Below are 9,604 nucleotides of genomic sequence, written 5' to 3'. Positions count from 1 at the left end.
AGAAGAAACGTGCTTGTGCTACCCTAGTTCACCTCAGAACACTTGTGCATTCTTCCAGTACCGTGGATGCATATTATCAGGCACTTCCTGAACAACAGAGCTGGAGCCCTCAGATCTCTCCAGGGGCTTTTTGCCCCTCTGCCTTGATTTCCTCTAGAAAAACAGGAGTTATTCTCCTAGTTTTCTGATTGCACTGATAATCATGGGATAAATAGTTTTGAAGAGCATCTGTGTAGACCTAAGCTTTCTCATAGGCCACCAAACTTGGTGTCTCGAGAATATCCCTCATTTCAGCACCCACAGAGAGGACTCTATCAGACCTCGTGTCTTCTCCAGGTAATGGCAGCACCCAGAATTATTTGTGCTAATTTACAGGCACCAGATACATTCTTTCCACATAGTCCATCCCTGCTTTACCCAAAAGGCCTGCAAATGAGCAGAAGAGCGAAACTTAAGTCCTCCACAAATTTCATGAAAGGATCTTCCTGGAGCACTTCCTGACACAGCACTTGCCACTTTCTGCAACACCACAGGACATGCTCAGGGATAGCAGACAGCAAGTGGTCGGCATTCGTCAGTTGGCAAGCAGTTCCAAGTTAAAAAAAAAGATAAAGTATGTTATTGAGGACATCGTCAAGTTTGAACCTTCCCTGTTGCAGCTGTTGTTGTTGTTGTTGTTGCAGTTGAACCATTCCCATGTGTCCTGTCACTGGATCCCAGGAAGATCAGCACCTCCCTCCCCACTTCCCCTCCTCAGGAAGCTACAGAGAGCAATGAGGTCACCCCTCAGAATCCTTTTCTCCAAACAAGAAAGGCCCAAGCTCCTCCTCCACTCCTCATAGGACATTCCTTGCAGCCCTTTCACAGGCTTTGTTGCCCTCCTCTGGATGCATTCAGGTACCTTCAGTTCCTTCATAAATTGTGGGGTCCAGAAGTACACAAACTACTCAAGCTGAGGCCACACCAACACTAAATACAGTGGGATGATCACTTCTCTTGACCGGCTGCTTGGAGTGTGTTAAGGCACCCCAGGATGTGGTTTGCCCTCTGGCTGCCAGGGCACACTGCTGAATCCTCTTGAGCCTGCCGTCAACCAGCACCCCCAGGACCCTTTCTGCAGGGCTGCTCTCCAGCCACTCCTCTCCCAATTTATACTTGTGTCTGGGGTTATCCCATCCCAGGTGCAGAATATGTCATTTGGACTTCTTAAATATCATGCCATGAATGACTGATTACCCAATGCTCCCATTTCTCTAGGTTCCTCTGCAAAGCCTCTTGTCCCTCAAGAGACCCAACAGCACCTCCCAGTTTGGTATCATCAGCAAAATTGCTCATGGTACACTCAACTCCTTCATCCAGGTCACTGATGAAAAGATGGAACAGAACTGGCCCTAGAATTGAGCCCTGAGGAGCACTGGTGGTGACTGTTGGACAGCCAGATGTAGCCTCATTCACTATAACCCTTTGAGCCCTGCCTTTCATCCAGTTCTTCACCCAGTGCACTGTGTAGCTACTTATCCCACAGTTGGACAACTTCTCCAGGAGGATGCTGTCAGGGACACTATCAAAAGCCTTACTAACACCAGAAAAAACTATATACACCACACTCCCTTCATGCACTGGGTGGGTGACCTTATCACAGAAGGATATCAGATTAGTCCAACAGGACTTTCCCTTTGTGACCCCACGTTGACTGTGCCTGATGACTGCATTGTTCTTTAAATTCCTTTCAATAGCACCCAGAATGACCTTCCCCATAACTTTTCCAGGGACTGAGGTTAGACTAACAGGTCTGTAGTTTCCTGGGACATCCCTTATGCTCTTGTAAATTGGAACAACAGTGGCTGGCTTCCAGTCAGCAGAGAGCTCCCCAGACTCCTAAGACCTTTGGTAGATGACCAAGAAGGGTCCTGCTGTAGCATCTGCCAGGTCCTTTGGTACTCTGGCATGAATCCCATCTGTCCCCATGGACTTATGAACAATCAGCTGATATGACTGTTCCCTTACAAATTCAATGTCCACAAATGGAAAGTCACTGTTCCTGCACTCGTGCTCTGCCAACTCAGAGGACCAGGCAGCCCAAGGTCTTTCGGTATTATTAAAGACTGAGGCAAAAAAAGTATTGAATGCTTCCCGTATTTCATCATCTCTATTAGTCAGGTGATCACCTTCAACAAGTATTGGCCCAATGTTTTCTTTAGATATCCTCTTGCTCTCAACACATTTAAAAAAGCCTTTCTTGTTGTTTGACACAAGATAAGCCTGTTTCAGCTCTAATTGAGCTTTGCCCTTTCCTGTCTTCTCCCTGCATTTGCAATCCACAGCTCTGTTACTTTGCTGCGAAGCCTGACCTTCCTTCCAGAGATAGTACAATTTCTTTTTCCTCTTCAGTGCCATGAGATCTTCTGCCCTGCTTGCTGAACTTACTCAGCTTACTTACAGAATTGCCTGCTCCTGTGCTTTTAAAAGGTGGTTCTTAAAAACTGAATATCACTTGCAGATTCCTAAAAGCAGATTTGCAGGGGACAATCCCAGGGTGGATGCTGGTGACTTCTGGCACCAAGCGCAAGGCTTCCTGCCCCACCTAAGGGCTTACAACTACAAAGGAGGTTCACTGACCTCAAAACCCCTTCTAGGAAGGCAACATGCTGGGCTGCCTCTGTCAAGTGCCTGTAAAGTAATGCACACAGTATGGGGAATAAACACAAGGAGTTAGAGATCTGTGTGCAGTTGCAGGGCTATGATCACATTGGAATCATGGGGACAGGGTGGGATGGCTCCCCTGACTGGCATGTTTCAGTGGAGGGACACAGGCTCTTTTGGAAGTACAGGCAGAGAAGATGAGGAGGGGGACTTGCCCTTTCTGTGAGAGAGCAGCTGGATTGCATGGAGCTCAGTCTGGGGATGGGTGACATGCCAAATGAGAGCTTGTGCGTAAGCATTAAAGAGAAGACAGATAAAGAGGACATTGTAGAGAGTGTCTCCAATAGACCACTTGACCAGAAAGAAACAGCAGATGAGACCCTCCACAGGCAGGTAGGAGCTGTCTCACCTTCACAGGCCTTAGTCTTCATGGGGAACTTCAACCACGCCAATATCTGCTTGGAGGGACAGCACAGCAGGACATCAGCAAGCCAGGAGGTTCCTCGAGTGCATGGATGAGAACTTCATAACACAAGTGACCGAGGATCCGTTAGGACAGGTGATCTGCTTGACCTCATACATACCAAGAAGGAAGGGCTTGTCGCAGATGTGAAGATCAAAGGCAGCCTGGGCTGCAGTGACCGTGAAATGGCGGAGTGCAGGATCCTGACAGGAGTGAGGAGGGTAAATAGTAAGCTCACAACCTGGGCCTTTAGGACAGCAGATTTAGGTGTCTTTAAAGACCTGCTTGGAAAATTCCAATGGGATAAAGCCCTGGAGGCAACAGAGGCCCAACAAGTCTGGTTAATCTTCAAGCACCACCTCCTCCAAGCTCAAGAGCAGTCCATGCCAATGAGCAGAATGTCAGGAAAGCATGCCAGGAGACCTTGTTCATCCGAACAAGGAGGTCCTGGCCAAACCAAAACTCAAGAAAGAAGCAAGGATGAGTAACCTGGGAGGAACACAGGGACACTGTCCAAGCATGCAGGGATGGAGGTTAGGAAAGCCAAAGCCCATCTGGCACTGATTCTGGGAATGAATGTTGAATGCAACAAGAAGGACTTCTGTAAGGACACAGGTGAAAAAAGGAAGGCTGGGGAAAATGAAGTCCCACTGCTGAATGAGGGGGCCTTCTCTGATGCTGCACAGCCTGACAACACAGGCCATGGAAAGGCTGAGGTGCTGAACACGGTTCTGTGCCTCATTCTTTACAAGCAAGATCAATCCTGAGGAATCCTACGTCCTTGAGTCCAGAAAGAAGAGAGACATATCCTTGGTGGAAGAGGATAAGTTCAGGGAATACTTAAGCAAACTGGAGGCCTCCCTCAAATGTTTTGCATCTTGTAGACAATGGTAATGCAGGTGTTTTACAAAGAATAAATCTTCCCCTGATTGGCTGTGTGCCACGCCAAGAAATGATTTTTCTCTTCAAGCATTACCCTGTCCACACATAATATCCCGGTGGTGGTAGAGGGCCCACAAAATTTGATGTTCAGCAGCATTGAAATAATGGTGGAAATAATTGTTGCAGCCCTCCATACCCATAGCTTGGGGAAGGTTGCTTAGTTTCATGGGTAAAAGATTAAAAGAGAAACCCAGCAGTGCAGCCCACCTGCACCCTACAAGAGACCACTGGAGTGAATTGGGAGGGAGAGGAAGACACGGCATGTCCTCATGAAGGGAAGCCCTTGGGTGATCAGCCAAGGATTGCAGGGCTGGAAGATGGTGCACCCATTCCTGTCAAAGCAGCCATGGGGAACCCCACCAGTTTCCCTCAGGCCAAAACCACTTGCTCACACTGCACCCATCCGGTACTTGAGCTGAGTCTTCTGCCGGCAATGACACATTGCTGCCCCAGAAATCCTGGGGCCTCTCAATCCCAGCACTCAGAAGAAGACTCTGGGGGGGAATGTGTATGGCGTAAGCCAGGAAATTAAAAGGCAGCATCAGGGAAAACAACCTCCCATCCCATGTCATTAGCTGGGATGTCTTCTGTTCATCATAAGCAGCTCAGAAAATTGCTGCTTCCATAGAAGCTACCTCTGGGCCTGGGGCAGGTCAGGGACACCATGAAAGCCAGCCCAAATTCTCGCTCTCTCATCCCCTTCTCCTTTCTCCTTGACCTTCGGAACCAGGTGAGTCTGAAGACCTTTTTCCATCCTCTTTTCTCCCCTGGAAGATGTGTACTCTTCCATCTTATGCTGGGCTGTGGTGCTGCTTGCCATGAGAGGGGGAAGAGGGGTGAAGGTCTGACCCAGAGAGTGTCTTGGACTTGGCTGAGGGAGCTCTTTTTTTAAGAGATAGGCAGCAACCTCATTGGGTCTGGCATCACTTTGCATTGCCTTGCAAAGAAGTTCTGGAAGTTGGCTGAGGTTGTCCTTCACTGAAAAGATCGGCAGCAGCCTCATTGGGTCTGGGTGATCCTTACAGTACTGTGTCTGGGAACCCCTTTGCCTCACAGTACAGTTTCTACCTGCTGGCTCAGCAGGTGCCTTTGACATGCTTGTGGTGGAGTGACAGACTCCTGGTAGGATGCTCCTCATCTGCCTGTGCTCTGCTGACTCACTGCCTCTCTCTCCCAGGACCAGAGAGATGTCCTGCTACGACCAGTGCCGGCCATGCCAGCCCTGCCAGCCCTGTGGCCCGACCCCACTGGCCAACAGCTGCAATGAGCCCTGTGTCAGGCAGTGCCAGAACTCCACCGTCGTCATTGAGCCCCCTCCCGTGGTGGTGACCCTGCCCAGACCCATCCTCAGCTCCTTCCCACAGAACACTGTTGTGGGATCCTCCACCTCTGCTGCTGTTGGCAGCATCCTCAGCTGTGATGGTGTGTCCATCAACTCTGGGTGCTCTGACTTCTCTGGCATTTCCAGCTGCTACAGTGGCAGAAGGTGCCCCCCCCTGCTAATTCCACTGGTAAGAGCCCATACGAAGACCCCCAGGAACCTAGAAGCTGATGCTGGACTGAGGACAAAGATGCTGGCCATCGATTTCAGAGAGGCTGAGCATCCAGTCCTGCCCTTCCAAAGGGGTCAGCTGCACCCTCTGAAAACATGACCAAAGTCTAACTTCCCTGCCTTATCATCTCACTAATCTCTTTCTTGTCTTCTGTTCTCCTGGGCCATAAGACCCACAAAGCCAACACGGGGCATCTGCTGGCCCTCTGTGACATCTGAACTGTGGGCAATGGGCGCAGACTTTTGGCAGCTGCTGGTGCCCTCCCTGCTCTGGCCACCTCGTCTACAAGTGAACTTGTTTCCCAGTTCAAACTCATGAATGTTTTCTGCATCCTGACCTCTGCCTCCACATAATCTTTTCCTGGTGGACATTGTCTCCTATTACCAAGGAAGAAAGGCAGTGCCTTGCGTGGTGGGGGACAAGGTGGGGACAGAAGCAGGAGTGGAAGGGGCGGGTGGGACACAGGGCAGCGGGTCCCTTGCAGTCACTGTCTCTTGGAGCTGAAGAAGACATACTCAGCTCCTCCACAGCCAGAGGGTATCAGGGCCTGTGTTCCAGCATCTCTGTTCAGATGTCATTCCTTGGCCTCAGAGCATGTCCTGCAACAGGGAGGTGGACCACTGCTTTCCCTTAGAGAGGAGCCCAGTGCTGCTAGAGGCTCTGAGAGGTCAGCAGCTCACAAGGCTGTGCAGAACGTAATTCCTCCTGCTCTGGATAGCCCTGGTCTGGGAAAAGAAGCTCAGTCAGAAGATAGACCCAAAGGATGCAGGAGTGAACATGGTGTGAGAAAAGCCTTCAAAACAGCCCCTGACCGTCTCTTCCTCATCCTCTGAATGTGAGAGCACGGCCTGCACCCAAGGGCAAGGGCACCAGTTCATCCCCTGCCCCCAATGAGTTCCCTGCACACCCCAGCAGCTACACAGATGTGCAGGGCTAAGGTGACTCACAGGTTCACGTTGAAATCAGCCTGGCCAGGTGACACACGACAGCACTCATCTCTCTCTCACACATACAGTTCCGATGAAACAGGGCACCCCAAGGACACCATCCAGTGCCAAAGCACTCATGATTGTCAGAGGTGCCTGGCCTTCCCCCAGGCATGAAGTAGCTTTCCCCAAGGCCAGCTCTTCTCCTGGCAGGATCTGTTGCCCACCTCTGCCTGGTGGTCTGCTCTCCCACGGAGATCTTGCATAGAGCTGCACAGCCTGGTCCCACTGCAGCAGAAATGGAGCAGGACTGGGCGAAGCCCATGAGCTATTGCCTGAGAAGGGCTCGAAGGATGGGCAGAGTGAGTGCACTGAGGAGAGCACGTCCTCCAGATCTCAGCTCATGGCCAGGCAGCACCTGGAGGGTCCACAAAGTGGTCCTGAGTATTTTTGAAAATTATTGTAATCATGTAATTGCAGGAAGGAGCATTGCCACATGCCAGGTTATCCACCTTCCTTTGGACTCCGACCTCTGAGGGACACATCCCTCAAGCTCACCAGCCAGCGATGGAAAATCCTGACACAGGCGTGCTTTTTACACACATGGCACACATTTCTTATGGCTGCCCGGTGGCTAACAACGGCAGCAGTGTATTTAGCCTAAGCAATGCCGCAGCTGCTTTCTGAGAAGATTTCTAACAAACCCGTCTGGCTGGCACCTTGCTTCCTGATGCTGCACTTGCAGAGCACAAGCCAGGACCTGGACTCCTTCCAAGGGAGGCAAGTCACAGTGGGGGGGACCTGCTGGGAAGGTCTCAGAGCATAAGGCTCATCCTCCTGGTGCCTGTGCAGCGCCGGGCACAGCCTTCTGCCACCACTCCTGTGCCTCTGGAGACTGCTCCACAGGTGCTAAAAGCAGACGAGGAGATGGTCACCTCAGCAGAGCAGCTCTGTGAGTTTGAATGAGCCAGGTTAACTGACAGATGCCAGGGCTTGGACCAGGCAGTATCTCCTCCGGATGCCAGCTGCTAATTAATATTTGGCCTGTGAAGATAGAGTATTTATCTTCGGGCAACTTCTTCACCAGGCCAGCTTCCTCCCTGGTGTCCCAGCCCCAGCATTTGCAGCCGTAGGCCATCTGGCTCACCCCAGACACACAACATGTTGCTGCCCTGTGAGCATGTCAGGGCGGCACCTCTCCCTGCACTGAAGCTGGAACTGGTCCCACACCTCCACAACTGTCCTACGGCCATCACCAGGGACGGGCCAGAACTTGCAAAACTTTGGCATTATTTTGACTTGTACAGTGGGGAACTCCTGGAACCGCAGCAATAGGGATGGTCTCGAGCTCTGACTTTGTCTCTCGTACATGGTCTTGCTTGAAGTTATCAGGGGCACAGAGGCAGAGAGCTGCCGGGGGAGTCCTGGTTCTCCGAGTGTGGGGAGAGGCTGTGCTTCCCATGTGCACACACATCTGTCTGTGCCTGAGGGCGTATTTGTGCCTCTGGGTTTGCATTTGTGTGGGCATTTGCAAATGCACATGTGAGAGTGAGTGTCTGCCAGTGTGTGTGGGAACAAGGGCATTTCTGTGTGTGTCTGTGTGTGTGTTTGTGTCCACGCACGTTGTTGCAGCTGAGCAAGTGTGTGTGTGTGTTGTCAGTTTCTGTGTGTGTGTGTCTGTGGGCAAATGTGTGTGCAGACGATCACATCTACAGCTGTGTTTGTGCAGGAGCTTGTATTTATGTCTACGTGCAAGTGTGATCTGGGGGTGAACGTGTGTGCACACGCAGGGGTTCCTATGTAACTGGGTGTGCATGCACATGTGGTTTTCTGTGTGCTGCCATGTGAATGAAGGGAGGATGGAGCTCCTGGCCATTCTTTTTTTGCAGAGATTGCACATCTCTGATTCCCCTTGCAAAGGAAGGCTGGAGGGGATCAGCCTGAAAGCACTGCCCATGTCTGCCTTTCTCTCCTTCTGCTCTCTCCTTTCCCTCTCCTCTCATGTTTGCTTCTGATCACCTTTGGTCTACCCAGGCCAGCCATGGGGGAACCTGCCACACCTCTCCCTCCTCAGGGCAAGCTGAGGAAAGCCCTGCAGGAGCTCTGCTTCCACCAAAGGGCACCAAATCTCCACTGTCCCTGGTGCCCTCTTCATGGTGGCACTCCACTGGGAGTAACTTTGGTTTTGTCCTTTGTGGTGTGAAAGTTCTGCTGCATCCCAGCCTCTTTCTCAGTGTGGGCGCTCCCCAGTGCTCAGTGAGCACGGTGTTAGTCTGGGGTGATCAGAGTGGAGGCAAAAGGGGATTCTTCACTGTCCTCAGAGGCAAGCGAGTATGGAACACAATGCTGTGGGCCTTCTTTCCAGCACTGTTCTTAGAAGCTGAGGAAGGCTGCTCCAGAGCCAGTGGCCTGCCTTGCTCTGTCTCTCCCTAGGAATGCCCTCTTGAGCATCATCTGTGGTTGGGGAGCCTGAGCAGCAGTGTCCTGGATTGAGCAGCCTGGGGACTGCAGCAGGCCAGGGGGAGGCTCGCAGCCTCCTCTTGGCATTGGATGTTACTCCTAGTCTGCCTGGAGTTTTGCTGGGAGGCAGCTCATCAGAAGATGACCTTGAATGCTCTCACAATTCCTGTGCCGAGAGGAGAAGGAAGCAGGAGAGAGGCACGGCAGGAAGAGAGGCTGGTGCTGCTGCCTAAGTGTCCCAAGGGTGTCCAGAAGCTTTCCAGATTACCGGCACTCAGGATTTGCAGCACACGCCCATATGTGATGATGGGAAAGCCCCAAGGAGACACCTTGAGGAACTCAGAACATGGTGCTGGGCAGAGGATCAATCTTTTCAGTGTTGTTTTTCTCAGAGCTGAATGGCTTTGTTTTTCTTTCTCATTTCTTTGTTTGCTTCCCATCCCCTTTGCAGTAATGGTCCCCCAAGGCCAGCCTGGTGGGGACCATCTGTCTCCTCTCCCTCTATGGGGCAGGCTGACAGATGTGATGCAGGAACTTCTCCATGGCCAAGGACCGCAGACTCATAGCTGCTCCTGGCCCTCACTTGGAGTGAATTTGTTTCCCTTTTTTGACTCATT

General features: G+C 51.4%; 1 protein-coding gene across 1 annotated transcript; it reads left to right on the top strand.

Moving 5' to 3' along the window:
- The first annotated feature begins 5,235 nt into the window (after positions 1–5,235).
- LOC104286318 (feather keratin Cos1-1/Cos1-3/Cos2-1-like) lies at positions 5,236–5,700 on the top strand. Its single transcript, XM_009884898.1, has one exon. The coding sequence runs from the start codon at positions 5,236–5,238 to the stop codon at positions 5,698–5,700; it is 465 nt and encodes a 154-aa protein (XP_009883200.1).
- The last annotated feature ends 3,904 nt before the right edge of the window (positions 5,701–9,604 follow it).

The sequence above is a fragment of the Charadrius vociferus genome, unplaced genomic scaffold (assembly GCF_000708025.1).
Source record: "Charadrius vociferus isolate BGI_N301 unplaced genomic scaffold, ASM70802v2 scaffold930, whole genome shotgun sequence".
Taxonomy (NCBI): domain Eukaryota; kingdom Metazoa; phylum Chordata; class Aves; order Charadriiformes; family Charadriidae; genus Charadrius; species Charadrius vociferus.
Note: the sequence above shows the minus strand (reverse complement) of the source record. Positions and strands in the feature narration are given on the sequence as shown.